We start from the raw sequence: 15,989 nt of genomic DNA, 5'->3' as shown, positions 1-15,989 counted from the left end.
AAAAATAAAATTCAAAGGAAAGCTTGGAGCCTTAGGTGCGATTTTATTTAAGCAGAGCACACCGGAGAATACGGGCAATGTTCAGTCTTCGTTAGCACAACAGAACTGACATACATATTTATTTTAAAGTGTTCACAGAGAAGAGGATGTGTAAATGGATTGCTTACTTGCAGAGTGTGACAGCAACCAGTGACGGCAAAAGTGGCTTATTAGTGAAATTAATGTGGTTGTGCTATTTTAGGGCTATGCTCTGGAGAGTACACATTCCTTCAGAAAAAGCCATTATGCGGAGATAATTGTGCACCATAAATGTCAGGTATGACTAATGCTGGACCTGTGCAGGGAAACTAAGTGTATAATGTCACCTCTTGAGGCTTCACTGCTTGAAGGAGCATCTAGACAATCTAAGAACGCAAACTCAAATCTGAGTAATTAATAAGCCCTTTATACAAAGAGAATAAATGAATTTGTCTGAGTGTTTGCTTTTCAACTTGAGGAAGAATTTTTGAAATTGAGAAGAAACAAATTGAATTGTCTCAATGATTTATTACTCATTACCCTTAATTATTACTTATTACCCTCTGTTTTAATAGCTGGATTGGGGAATGTGAGTTAAAGTACTGCACAAAATACGAGCCCACTCACAACCTGATCAATTTTAATTTAAGCTTTTTTTATGATCTGACAAAAACAAGTTCTTAATCCAATCAATCATGCGTAGCAGTATACTGCTGGCATAGCTAGAGTCATGCAAAGAATAATTGATCACAGCTAAATTCAAAGCTGTCAGACTGCGACAGTTTGTTTATATGTGCAGCCCTGGAGGATATGTAAGGCCTGCCTTTTAATGACATTATCTACCTGATTTATAACTTCCTCGTCCATTGTGAACGGCTGATGTTTTATTGTGTTACCAGATGCAGCGATTTTGGGAGACGCTGTACACCGCTTTCCCCTGAATTTTGGACCATCTGGCCACCTCACTTCTGTGCTTTACTTCAAAAGCTATAATGAACATTCCTTAAAGTGGGATTTATCAAGGTGCCTTTGGACAGCAGGCAACACAAAAAAGACAGACATAAAAACAAAGCACATTTGCATGTACGTAGGCAAACCATATCAGGCATGAACAGATTTTTGTTAGATTCCAGGGCATGTCTTTGATGGATGGACACCTTCTCCAAGGTAAAATACAGGCCCGCGGCTCCATTAAGATTCTTGCAATTCATGCCAATGCATATCGTTTAATGAGAAAGAAACCTGTGCCTGTGGTTGTATTTCAACATTTTTTTTTCTCAGAGCTTTATTTTTCATTGATTGAAATTATTATCAGTAGTTCTGTATCTTTTTTTGTAAGTTTTCCTGGAAATGAAATCTGTCCTTTGTCATGTTTTAAGAAACTGTGAGTGTGGTCATCTACCGTGAGGCAGTGAGCCCAGAGACAGATGCAGTCTTGGTATTTTGAGTTGATGTGGAAAGCTCACGGTCTATTAAAGACTGTTCTGGCTGGCAAACTGCAATGACAGGAGACAGGAGGACACAGGAGGAGACAGGAGGACACAGGAGGAGACACGACTCCACAGAGAGGCTACAATTTTTACTGCAGCTCAAATAACAACAACATAAAGTTGGTTTAAGAGTGAATTTGTGTTGATTTCTAACCTTCCTCAACCTCTCCTCTTTAATAATTGCTTAAGTTCAAGGAGCTATCGTAACAGTCTATTCTCCTCAGTGTTTCTGTCAGGGTCTTGGAAGTTAAAAATCCAGCCAAAAGAGGATGTAGTCAATGGGATGCAAACTGGACTCCAGCATGGAATACCTCCAAACCCTCTCCTGGTCTCACAAAAAACAAAAACTTTGTCTATCCCCAATTCCCTTTCTTCTCACCCTCCAGCTTGACCTCTCTCCAGTCCTGTGGCTAATCTTGGCTGACAGAGGGCCTGCAGGGAGAGAAAGCTGGAAAGAAAGGAAGGTGGAGGGAAAAACTGTACATCCCCGAAAAAAACTTTCCTCGAAGTCTGCAAGAGCAATGCCGTTCTCCCAAGAGGAGGATGTTCTCCTCCTCCTAGGCTCCCGGGAGGTGTGCGGAGGGAAGGTGAGGTTGCTATATGTGTCCTGGTTTAGATAGGTAGGCGATGAGAGCTACCACCACCCCCACATACACACCGGTGCCTATAGTGATAGAGAGGGCAGCGAGGAACAAAGCCCGTCGGGAGGCAATGTTGGCCAGTGGGAAGTCACCTTTGTTCACTGCCTTGGTGGTCTAGAGAGGAGAAAATGCAAGAGAAGAAGAAGAAAGTCAGATACAGTTTGGAGGGACCTCAAGAGAAAGAGTGACCTATTTTTCAAAAGAAACATAATTACAGAAGCTGTCTTGTATTTCTGTGGCGATGTGAGAAAAAAAAAAGGGAATGCATGCACTGGATGATGGGCCCATTGACCAAGAGACTCAGTGTAACCCCGGAGAGAGCTCATCATGCATGACAGGACTAAAAAATGGCAATTAGTTGTCAAGAACCAGAGGTTACAGTCATATCAGCAGCTAGCAATAAATTGATAAAGGACACGTAAGAAGAACAGATTTATCATAATTCATCATTAGAATAAAAGAAATACAACAGAAGCAGCAAAGATTGAGCAAAACAACGTCTTTCAAGACACGGGCAAAGTAAAGAAGTGCTGCTATTGTTTGATAAACAACATTATGAAAGGACTTCATCAACAACGTGTGCTAAATGTGGAAAACTAAAAATATGAATGCCTATATAGGTCATTATTGTGCGTCCACATTGCTTTATTAAATGGTCATTTTTTATTCTTGCTTAAACTTAATTATACAATACTTTTTTTCCAGACATCAGCCCCCCTTCAGGATGACCCATTTTCCATGTATTTAAGGTTATAGCGCAGTTTTACAACCCAATATAGACACATATAGATCCTCTGTGGTGTTGTGTTAACCAGTCTGCTTAAATAACAGTTGCTTTTGCATACTACTGTAGTGCGAGCCGGCTGAAGAAGTAAACATAGCAGGCTTTGTCTGCGTGAAATGCACTGATGTTCAAATTGTTTTTGGCTCTATAAAAACCCCCAAACAAAAATAATTTTTAAATCATGTGAGCTGTCTGAAATAAAAACCTCATCAAGGCAATAATAGATTCTGGCTTGTCAACAAGAACAGTGGCACTATGTTTTCTTCCTCGCCTCATTATGTTAGTGGCCCGTTGCCCTGCTGTCTCTTCCTCATCTGTTGACTCTTTCTCGGTGCTTCAAAAAGGCACAGAGCCACACCTGCACACACTCACAATAGAAGAATCAGTCAGTACACTGAATAACAAACACCACTGAATGAGGAGGTGCTGACTTATAATTAATGTATGAATTGCTAATATTAATAGTTGTTTGATTCTGTCAATATCTGGGCAATATTTAAACGGATTAGTGATGACAACTACAAAAATATCCAATCTTTGAAAGAATAAAACTATAGTTATGTAAATAATCTGTTATTTAAACAGTAAAATGAACATTTATTTAGAGGCGTGTCCAATATTAGCACCACCGAGTACTGTGGGAAATGCCTGGCTTTTGGAGCTAAATGCTGTGATATATTCAGCAGAAGGTTATGTTTGCTGTTGGATGCTAGTATAGTATGCAGTGTTTTTTTGTGGTGTTTTGCTGAAACAGCTTCCTGCTCTGCCTGAAAATAGTACAAACTCACTCTCAGAGTGAACCAAAACTGCAGGTTAAAGCTGCAGGTCATAAAACCGAAACAATGAACTGAAAATTGCTTTGAGGCTCTGTAGAGCTGAGGGTAACTTCCACTTTTTTCAAATTCAAAAATTGGCATCTCGTGGTAAGGTTGCAAATTGCAACCAACTGAATTCCCCTCATTTCACCACCCCCTCCAAATGCGGTTAGCAAAAACTATGCTGTAGAGCCAGTGTTTGGTTTATCCATTCTGGGCTAGTGTAGAAACACGGCGGACCGAACAGCAATCTCTAGGTCTGAGAAATGCCTGGTTTAGACTGTTTTGGTCTCTATAGCTAATTTCCTTGTCCATGACAACTGTGCTGAGGGTGAATTTTTTTAACTCACCCGTTCAAATTATATTAAGCCTTAAAGCTGCACATAATTAACAGCGTGGCCGCTTGATTAAAAAGTAAGTGCTGTTACAGATGGCTTATTCGAGCACCCAGGCGTCATTCAGCCTGCCTCAGGTCCGTTGATGATCCATGTTCTTGCCGATATTTTGATTAGCTGCGTGGTGGAAGAAGCAGTACATCCAACATGGCGGCGGCCGGAGCCGCATATTTTCCGCTTCAGAAAACTACAAGTGATGTCACTCAGGACACTTATTATACACTAATGAAAACATAGTTATGCATATTATATGCAAGTTCTGCCACATTCTGTGTATTCAGAGCCCCCTAAATCTTACACGCTAGACATTTAAATAACTTGTTAAAGGGCTCCCTGTAGGGGGCTTCACCACATTTCATTGTTAATCATCAATACACTTTCTAAATACAAATTATGATTAAGTTGTTTTTATTGCTTCATTACAAATTATTTCAAACAGAAATGAAAAACACTTTGTTTATATTCAACAGTCTATTCCTAGTATTAGTATTAGTATTAGTATTAGTATTAGTATTAGTATTAGTATTAGTATTAGTATTAGACAGCATCACTGGGAGTCCCTGTCAGTGTGAGTGAGACAAAATAAACTCTCATACTCATACACTCGACGTTTATTAATAAAGCAGATAACATCAGCTATGTAACTGGTGCCAAAAGGGGTTCTTGCTTTTTGTATCATTCTACTATCTGTGTAACGGATATGAACACTTTCCTTAAAAATACAACAATGACTTGCGGTTCAATAAAGGTTTCTCTTGTATATCCTGCCCATTGTTGGTGTGTTTACAGTGCTGCTTGTGCTGGGTATCCTCCAGCTGTCTTGCTATTCGAATGAATTTGCCTGCCATGAGGGAAATTGAGGGAAGAGAGACACCTATGTTGATTAGTTGTTTTCATTTCTATAGCTGAATAGAGGTCAGCACTGAAGCAGAAAATAGACACATACAGCCATAATGGTAAAAGGTGTTACGGTGACATTGTTTGGACTTTTCCATTTACTTTTTATTTTTCCATCCTCGATGTCTTACCCCAAACTAATTTCTGTTCTGTTTTATTCCAAATGCAGTCACATATGAATCTATTCATTTTCTTTCTGGTTGATGAGATTCACTGGCGTGCACAGTCCAGTATGTTGCTGAATAACACTCATAATTAATTGTGCCTATATAACCAAATACATCGGCCACACAATTGTACTGAATAAATGCCAGCACAGTTGTAGAAATGAGTGTGTGAAACGGCCTTCATTATACTGTTGGACTCATTCTAATGATAATGCTGCTGTGTGTGAATGTGATGAAACTGGTATCAGGGTCACCGCCCATAACTCAGAGGCCATGGTCATCTCTTATAAAAACCCATTGTGATAGTGAGCCGCAGTAGATGAGGTTATGATTCTTATTCATGACAGAGGTTAAGAGTGACTGTGACTGTTAGTCAGATGCAGCGGCTGCAGTGATGCAGATTTTCTGTCTGACGGTGACAGCGAAAAGAAAACCAAACACCAAAGCAAGGAGCTACATGAATCCCTGTTTTGACCTCTGGCTTTGCTCACAAGCTCTCAGACTGTGGGTAGAAGTGTCTCAAATTAGGTTTCTTTTCAAGATGCCTAACCTTATTCATCATAGCAGAGAATCTTGAAATCAAGTCACTGCTTTTCCTCATTGAGAGGAGCCAGCTGGTTCAGCTACCTGGCCCCGTGGTTCATTTCTTTTTAGGTGTGCTCTGCATAGCTTACAGTACTGAGGTAAATGTAACACACACTGGAGAGTCTAAAACTCCTTTCTGGAACACATCGACATTTCCCTGGAGAAGTGGAGGATGTTACCCTTTGACACTGTGAAACTGACCCAGATGAGCAGCTAAAAAATGTATTATTTATTAGAAAGTGAATTTTGAACAACTGCTTTATGCCTAGACGTGTGGCAATCAAAGTGAATCAAGACAATAATTATTAACATTATAATACAGCAACAATTAAAACAACATTAATAAACAAATAGCTCACAGACAGGATTATCACTGATGTGCCAGTGTTTTGTTATGCATACTGATGTTTTTCATGAATATTTAATATTTACTGTCGCCTTTTTCATCAATACATTGCACCTAGAATTATAAAAAAATACTGTATTATTCATAGCTTCTACCCATTTGCACTACAGTCATGCAAACAGAGCCAGAAAGTGAACTCTTATCTAGACTCTGCTATTCTCTGCTTGTTTCTCAGCAAGTTAATTCAGTAGGACAGATGCAAATTAAAACTGACGCAAAGTGTGCCATGCTAATCTTTTGCCTATAACATCAGAATAGTAACACGTAGATGTCTTGTTTATCACTGCAATATACTACAAAGCAAATGCAGAAACGTCATTTGTTTGGGAAGCATACTGCACACAACTGCATAATGGCTACTTACTCGTTTCAAGTGGTTTGTTATGATTGTTGAAATGGAGATACAAGTTCTTGATTAGAATACTGCATATCATAATGTCATCACTGTCAATCACAATCACAATTTATTTCAGTGGGTTAGTTCATGGACTAAACTACAATACTCCTTCCTGTATCTAGCAACTAAATCTGTGCTTGGCTTGCAGTATCTGCTGTAGTATAGCAACACAAAGAATTTAGCTTTGGGTTGTTTCCGATAGTTTGACAAAGAGAGGGAGAGTATTGCTCAAGCGACATAGGGAGTGAATGAGGGTGAGGGAGCGCTGGTATCGAAAAAGCTGGTTAATCAGCATAATTACATCATTTTCTGATTGTTTCATAGTGGCCACATTCAGGACAAATCAACACAGTCCCAGTAACCACCCCCGCTGCCACAGAACCCTGTGGCCACTCGCTGCAATGCCCGATTTGGTCTGAATACAGCCTTTTTTTGAGACAACATCGGTCTTGTAAAACTGTATCCTGTGTGTTTCTGTTGACAAAAACTGAGAAACAGATTTCAATAAATGACTTTCGGCAGGCAGCCAGGACACAGCTTCAGTGCGACTGGATCTTGAACTGTGTTATGGGCACAATGATTTCTGTGGCTGAATTGTTTTTCCTCATGATCCAGCCAACTTTCCATAATAATAAATAAAAGACTCTGTGATGGTTGCACTGCTGAAAAAAACTGCACATGTGGTCTTTCCACTGTGCACCATGTGTTTCATTAGTGTCAAGAAGGTTTTAGAAGACAATGCCTAATAGTCCAAGATAAAGAGAGCCAGATAAAAGACTCTTCAGACAAACGCCTCGAAAGGTCAGGAAGCAAATTTAGACAAAGGACATGTATTCAAGACAGCTTCCATGTCAATACAGTAATTACTGAAACAAAAGCACCGCCATGGAGGCCTTGTGGGAAATTAGATTTGAGTTTGCTTTCAAATATGAGACAGAGCACATTCTCCGTTTGAGGATGTATTACGTCTCCCCAGCAAGATCTTTAGGAAGAGACAAAGTCTTGAAGAGGGTCATATTGAGACAGTGGACGTTGTAATTATCTCCATCGTTGGCAGGAAATGGAGTTGAAGGGCACATGCCTGTTATTTCATTTGTCCACTGAAAGCATTTGTTAACCGCTGTAATTGATTTATCAGTCTTTTTCTCGACTTCTCGACAAATAATTAAATCAGGAATGTTGTGGCTCTCCCAGGGGAACATGACTACGAAAAACGAAATATAATAATTCCATAATGTAGAAATGAGTACAATAGGGTAAGTGGTGTAATAGGTAAGTGTGTGTGTGTGTGCTTATACTCTCGGTATAGTGTAACACACCGTATATGTCAGTGTGAGGTTTTTTCCTTGAATCCCCTTGAGAGCGAAATGGTTAGAAACATTAAGACTTTATCTCCACAACCTTGACAAAATGACTGAAATGTGGTGTCACAGGAAAAAAGATAGCATCTCAGACGTTGCTGCATGGAGACTTATATTACGATGCATTCTGTCAATTCAGCGCCCTTAACAGGTTTTTCTTAAATAAACAAAGCACAAAGACCCAAATCTCTCCCCTTCTCTCTCCCCCTCGCCGTGTGTCTCTCGACCTCCCCCCATGCAGCCAAATGCAAATACATACATTGTTTCACAGTAATTAGCTCATTCATTTCCATCCATTATGATGACTTGTATGCTGTAAGATAACTTCAGGGGAGTCTTATTTGCATAATCGTGAGAGATGAATCACTGCGGCTCCTCAACTCTGCACTTTCCAGCGCAGATGTCTCAGAGCTGAGAGAAACATTTATCAGCATCTCCAAACAAAACACTCACCCTATTAGTGGCAATAATTGAAACTCAATTCCGCTTCCCAATCAAATGCTCCAGGCTAATTTTCCCAAGATATTCATGGTATTTTCGTCATTATCAGTTGTGTATGTGTGTGTGTGTGTGTGTGGGCGGTTAACACTGAATCCTAAAGCTGTAAAGCACTATTTACCATAAAGACGTTACACAGAATTAATGATGTAGTCTTTCGCAAATAGGATATGAGCAATTTAAAGCAGCAGATGAATGCATGTCTGTTTCTGTGTGTGTGAACACTGATACTATTACTCAGCTCCGGGAAGCCATGCAACGTCTCTCTCTCTGTTTGATTAGACCTGACCTTCCAGTGGGACAAAAACACTATTGATCTGCCGTCCACAGACTCTATTACAGTCACTAACCTGTTTGTTTGTAAATGTCCTCAAGCGAAGCTGATGTGCTATCATTTTCTAAACTTTTCTCCCTGGCTCATTCTGCTGCCACTCTAATCCCACAATGCATCTGCTCGGACTGCTCTACGAAGGCAGACAGCATAGAGAAATTGTAAAAACAGTGAAGTTGAGGAAAAAAAACATTTGAGGTCTTGAGTCCGGACTGATTACCTGCATGGTGTACAGTATTACAATAGTACAATATTATCCATTGGTAGCACTTCAGGTAATCTAAAAAGAGCTATACACGTATGCTTGCTTGTTTGAGTCTGCTTTTGCTTGTTGACAAGCTGCCATAAATATGTAACACAAGAAAAGTGCAAACCCAATTCCAAAAAAGCTGGAGAGTACAAGACATCCATCATATGTTAAATCTATTTAAAATGTGGACTCTCAGATGAGCTTGGGCCTAAGGCAGTTTCTGGATATTGTTGATATATATCTCTACTCTTTGGTAGAGTATTTACCTTGCATTTCCAAATGCAGCGAGGAACTGTGTTTATGACAATGGTGTTCTGAAGTGTTCTCAATCATGCTTTTTATGCAATGATGCCCGAGGAATCGCAGGTCACAGACATTCAATTTTGGTTCTCAGCCTTGCTGCTTATGTTCAGAGATTTCTCTGGATTCTCTAAATTGTGCATTGAGAAATAGTTCTTAAACGATTTGCCCATTCAGCTTTTTATAAAGTGGTGAACCTTTTTACCAGGTAACAGGTAGGAAGATGTAGGCACATTTAGCTTCATCTAGATTAGATTAGATTAGATTAGATAATACTTTATTTATCCCACAACGGGGAAATTCACTTGTTTACAGCAGCGAAAAATAGTCAAGGAGGGAAAACACAAGTGTACATATTTACAAAAAGTACTAAAGTAGAATGTGCTAAAACAAGTACTAAGGTAGAACATAAACTTAAAAAAACAAAAAAAACAAACAAAAAAAAACAAACAAAAAAAAACAAAAAACAAGAACAAAAAATAGCAATGGAGAACAAAAAATAGCAATGGCTGTTGTAAAGTCTCACAGCAGCAGGGATGAAGGACCTGCGGAACCATCTCCGGTTAACTGTGGCTACCTTGCATCCTAGCTTTAGCTTAACAAAGCTTTAAAAGTTTAATGTGTAACATTTAGGATCTATTGTATGTTCTCATTCATGTATGATCACCTGAGAATAACAACTGGTGTGTTTTCGTTTCGTTTTTTATATCTACAGTGGGTCTTCTTTCTTGGACTGTGCACACATTCCTAAAACATAATATTTTTTTATAGTAAGAAATAAATGAAAAACATTTGGATTCTTTTCAGTTTATTGATCAGATTTACTGTATTTTAGCTCTGTAGGTCAGCACAGATCACTCTTCTGTCAGTACAGATGTTGCAGAAGCATGGAGGTTCACACACAACTCAGTTGAACAGACGTGTTCAGCTAAAAACTTACAATATCCTCACACTCCTTAACTCCTACAGAATTAATTCACTTAGTTATGGTGGCCCCCGAACAATCGAATAAAATGAAGACCAGTGAAGTGGGTTATTGAGCTATAAAATGAAGCGATCCCAGACTCCCACCATATCTTTTCCTGACAGCTCTTCTGGACGGCACCTTCTAAAGGAGGGAGATTGGCAGAAAAGCCATCCATCCCTAAACGCAGCCATCACTTCCCCGTAATTACCCAGGAAGAATCAAATTAGCTCCTGACAAGATAATTCACTGACTGCCTTAATCTGCCTCGTGCCCACAGATAAGACAGCTAAACGCTCAAGCTTTTGATAAGAATTTATTGTCAAAGGCAGGCCAATTTCCCAAATAGCTTGTCCGTCTCTAGCATGTGTTTGTTTACATGTGCTTTTAAACATACGCTGCATGTTTATTTGTGTGCTTATGGAGGCCTTTTAATGTGTTCAATCTTTTTTTTTTATGTTGACAGAGGTCACAAGAGAGGCAGTACTGATGAGTGGCTAGATAAGTTCCCTTTGCACTTTGTTTGACTGACACACCATCATCGGCGTTGTCTCCCACAGAGCTGCAAAGAGGGAGGAAGACCAGAATCAATTAGAGAACCATTATGTGCAGTTTGCCAGTGTCTCCAGCTAAGGACATATTGACAAAAAGTTTTAAAATATACAGTGTTAACTTGTCCTCCCTCGACAGATTGCAGCCTAAACTCACACAGATTTTTTACTTAAGTAACTGCTGTCTCTATACAGTAGGTATACAGTGGTATACACTGTAAACATCCATGTGTACTGTCTGTTATCATGAGGAACATAGGATCTTTCTCCAATGAGATGGAGGAGCTAACAGCATTACCCAGGTAACAGAGGGAATATCGAGAGTGTAGCATCATGTGCCTTACAGAGACAAGGTTGAATGAACTCACTACTCTCGATGGCTTGCAGGAGTGGACGGCTGAAGACAGACAGAAAATCTTATGTTTTTTTTCTTTTATTAATTTGCACAGTTAAGTGGAAAAAGCTGTCCTAAAGAAAAAATTAAATGTAGTGATGGACATAAATGTGTTTTCATATATTTCCTCTGCCTTCTAAACTATGTCTAAAACAAAGCTGTTTAATGTGTCTGGGAGCTCATCACCTTTAATATGCCGGCAAACCTGTAATTGGGTTCATCCTGAATCCTCCTGAAACCGCCACCAGTTCAAAGGCTGGCTCTCATCAACACCTCATTTCTTGGAGTTTATAGATAGCGCCTTGAAAGTGATTTATGAACTCTTCCTAAAGGCGTCTTTCAACCTGTTTACAGAGCATCAAGCAGCCATTACAGATTGGCCTTGAGTTATTGATGGGGAGCTCAGGAAAAAGTGGCCTTGCGTTGGCAGTAAGAGAGTCAGCTCTCAGTCCTTTTTTTGTATGGTAATCCTTGATGTTTTTGGTGTTAAATCATACATAGAGCTGTGTGCATGTGCATGTGTTGTTTTGTGCTTGCATGTCTAAGAAATCTTGAAGCGTGTGTGTGTGAGGATGCACCTGTTTTATGTTAAATTCGACAAACAGATGTTGCATCACTCACATCTGTGTGACAGACAGTGCATCCATATGTTTATATATCGTATCATATGTTTATATATTATATACCACATAGCTCCACTATTGATTATTTTGGCTATATATGAAATTTACATATTCTCTTCTTCAGTGTCTGATGCCATTAGTCTGATCTGGTCTAGTGTGTGTGTGTGTGTGTGACCTCACCCCCTGTGAGAAGTAAAATGCTGCAATCCCGAGAGGCCAGAAGCAGCAGAGCATGGAGAATATGGCCAGGCCCAGGTGGTCTCGTGGAGGGACGACTATGAAGTTGTCCTCGCTCTCACTGTCGCTGGAGCAGTCCGTCTGCACAGAAAACAGCAACTCAGGTCAAAACATACACATAAATAGTTGAACAGTTTTGGAAATACACTTGTTCGACTCAAGGATCAATACTTCTGTCATATCTATATGGTAAATTTATGCTCACAGTCAGTGACCTGTTAGCTTAGCATAAAAAAAGCTGCAAAACTACTAGCATCAACAACTCAATCTTCGAACTTAACATTTTATGTCGTGACATATTGATTATCTCATTCAGCTCTTGGCAAGAGATTGGTCAATGTATCCATTTACTGTAATATTTTGAAAGGTTTGTGAAGGGGATGTGTGGACAGAGGAGTGTATTGAGGCAGATTTAATTGTAAAAGCTTTCCTTTGCATAGTACAACAATCTGCACACAGGTAGAGGGGATTTTTCGGTCGACCGGGCGAAGGAAGAATCTGCATTCATTGAAAAAGAAAAAAGGCATTTGTGTAATGGGAAACAAAACAGAGACGAGTCACTGCATTTGTTTTCTCGTAATGTCACAGCTCGTATTCATGGACTTTTTGTGATGGCCCATTAGTTTCTCATTAGTTTTGAGATATGCAGATTTCTACATTTTGGCATCTAAACAACAGCTGGCATGAAAAAAAAGCTACGGTTGAAAGTACACTTCATTTCAGATGTGAAATAGTTATGAATCAAACACACCTCTTCCCTCAAGCTTTATGAAACTATTTCACGCTCCACGCAACATTCTTCACATGGAACTGAAATGCCTTTCAGCAAAAGAGAATAAGACCTTCATACATCTGCATACTGTTTAGGAGATAACAGATACACCAGTCCAGATCCACTGCAGAAAATATCAGTGTACATTACAACTTAAAACCTTTATAACTAATTTACAGCGTATCTTCCCCCCAGAACAATGGCATGACTAAGAACAGAGATTTATTTTTCACAGTGCCTGTAATCAAAGGAATCACAGATTGAGGCCACGGTTTCTATAGGAGCCATTAAGCTGCATCCTTCACACATCATCCTGTTTGAAGGATGATCCGTCATGAAGGTGTGGCATGGAAATAAATGCAAGAAATCAAGGGTAACAATACACTTTTCACTGAGCAATCTGATATCTTGTCACTATGTAATCCATATTTTTGTTTTTCATTTAAGATTGATTTCTTATATTTTATATCTCTATATTCAAGATAGATATACTGTAAAGACATTCTTCACAGTATTCTGAGTCTTCCAGCACAGCTGCAGCCTACCCTGATGTGCGGCGTGTTGGCCTCAGGCCTGGACTGGGGTTCCCCACGTCATTGTTAAATAGAGTTGTTTTTCTGAGATGGGTGCTGTTTTAGCTTGACTTGAATCCCTTTACTCCTCTCTCCATTCTCTGGGTTAACTGTGTGGCGTAAAATCCCTACAGCATAGGGCATTGGAATTATGTTATGCTTTCGGATGGCATTTGTATTCCTTTATTACAGAGTGGACAGTAAAGATGTTAAAAGGGAAATGAAAGTGAGTGATGAGTGATGCTTTTATCTTGTTACATTTAAATCTACTGTTACTACACTACAAAAAGAAAAAAAAGATTAGATTAGGGTCATAAAACAAAGGTAATTTTTTGTGGCTGAATGATTTGAATTAATAAGGGCACTGTAAAAGTAAAAAAAAGTAATTTTGTTGTTGCATGAGTGCAGTATGGTGGTGTTTGCGAACTGGTTGAGAGTGTTGGGAATGTTTTCTCTTCGAGGAGTGAGACAGTTTTCAATTAGTTTTAATAGCATTCAGCTCTTATAGTCATGTTGCCTGACTGATGGTGGGGATTAGTGGGTTGGTGGTTGGAATGTGTGGGGTGCCTGCCCACTAATGGCAGGGGCAACAACGGAATAATTTGAGCCAGAAATAGACCTCTGGAAGACGGAACAAGCATATTCAAACACCACTCTCTTTTGTCAGTCTCTACACTATGAACATGTTAGAAGCTGTGAGCACATGCCCCTGCCGAGATGATCAATATATTTTCATTCTCTTCATAATGCAATGCTGAAGGGGAAAAAAAAAAGGTCATAACACATAACGCATAATGCAACCTACATTCTGCATAATGCCATTCTGCCTTCATGGCCATAAGCAAGCGCTGCGGTGCAATCTCTGCAGAGCCAGACCTACTCTGCTCTGTGCCTTAGAGCTCACTGACAATATCTGCACAGCCTTCTGGCTGTTTGGAGAATGAAAACACACATCATCCAGTGATCCTGGCTGTTTGGTTGGCTTAGTTTACCGGGGAGGAGGAAGAGAGAAGTTAAAGAAGCAGAGGAAATCAGTCAAGCAAGCCAACATCGAGGTTGGCTGGAGTTGGTGCTGTCAGGCATGCACAGGGAGCTACATGGAAGTACAGTACATGTACAAGAAGCTCATTAATCATAAGCCTTCCAAATGGTTGCAGGAAATCCAAAGTAGATGAAAACTGGCCACCAACCCCAAACTGCCTCATGGAGCAATTATTAGTGTGATCACATCATTATCTTTTCCTCAAATCCATTCATCCTGAATTCAAATCACACTCTGAAGAACCTGACTTTGGACTTGATGAGAATGAGGATCTGTATTCGATTTCAAGTAAACAGAATTTTGTTTACCAATTTTCTACCTGACTTTTAATGAGCGTGTGTGTGGGTGCGTTGTCATTCACTCACCATCTCCCCTCTATACGAGAAATTCCTAATGACTATGCAAGCTTCTGCTGCAAGCTGCACTCAGATATGTCTTGTGGGGCGTAAATCCTGTCAACATGAGGCAACAGGCTGACAGGTAATGAAGAACTAATGGATGGTTTCACTACTCTGCCATGACAGCATAACCAACAGGAGGACTTGCTTCCACAAGACACAGGAAATATTGCCCCTGTCCACTTTTTACCCCCATGGTTTCCATTCTCCCTGAAGATTTGTCTTTGTACCTTTGTCTTGTTTGTTGTTGTCCTGACTTCATGTCAGGTGAATGTCTTGTATCATAACTCCTGTGTGTACTTGAAAGGCAGGTAATCATATGAAGATGGCATGAGGGTGAACATGAATTTTAATGTACTTTTGAATAGAACGACTCTGCTGTGTGTGAAGTGTCTCACAGGCTGTCACATTTATTTGATATTCTTTTTATCGTGATGCGCTAACATGTCTGCAAATTCAAGCCAAGCAGTACAGAGATGATCCCGATTCATGATTTTCTCAGTGGAGAGAGTAAAATACATAAATAAATATAGGCTTTGTGCACAGAATATATAGCCCACATGTTGTGACTGGCTAGAGCACTTTTATAGATGCATTTGTAACATTTTCATTGCATATTTTGGATGTTTTTGTAAAAGATTTCTGCCTTTTCTTGGCTTCTGTCATCATAATTTTTCTGTCCCCCTTCAAATAAAACAATAATAGAAAATGCGCCTGAAGCTTGTTGTCCTTGAGGACATGTCGAAATCAAACAGTCACAGCTTTCTTTGTACATGTTGCTTTGATATGCTTATGAATTCAGAATCACGTTATGAGATCATTTAGATGTCACAGGCCTCTATAGGGGAGAAGTGAATATATTACTACCCATTACCATGCTATACAAATCCAACACTGACACAAGGACGGCTTTTGGATCTGAGCAGTGCAGCTACTTGCCTGAATGTGCAAGAGAGGAAAAGGGGAAAAACTATGCACCGCAAATTAAAAGGCACTGACCACACTGAATCAAATTAAAGCACCCACAGAAATGAATGTTGTCTTTTCAACCATTCTATAAAGCAAAAGCCAGCAGTTGTGATTACATAAATGAATAGCTTT

General features: G+C 39.6%; 1 protein-coding gene across 2 annotated transcripts in view; it reads right to left on the bottom strand.

Annotated features, from left to right (window-relative positions):
* Window positions 1–570: 570 nt before the first annotated feature.
* The window catches only part of syndig1l (synapse differentiation inducing 1-like), a 32,960-nt gene continuing 17,541 nt past the window's right edge, over window positions 571–15,989 (bottom strand). For both annotated transcript variants that reach the window (XM_010738111.3, XM_019278998.2), the window contains 2 exons: window positions 12,048–12,185; window positions 571–2,263 (listed from right to left, as the gene is read on the bottom strand). In XM_010738111.3, the coding sequence (XP_010736413.2) occupies window positions 2,105–2,263; window positions 12,048–12,185 (297 nt within the window). In that variant the 3' untranslated portion in view covers window positions 571–2,104. The remainder of the gene's footprint in view (window positions 2,264–12,047; window positions 12,186–15,989) is intronic.

Source organism: Larimichthys crocea, chromosome XI (genome assembly GCF_000972845.2).
Source record: "Larimichthys crocea isolate SSNF chromosome XI, L_crocea_2.0, whole genome shotgun sequence".
Classification (NCBI taxonomy): domain Eukaryota; kingdom Metazoa; phylum Chordata; class Actinopteri; family Sciaenidae; genus Larimichthys; species Larimichthys crocea.
This window is presented reverse-complemented; position numbering and strand designations above follow the sequence as displayed.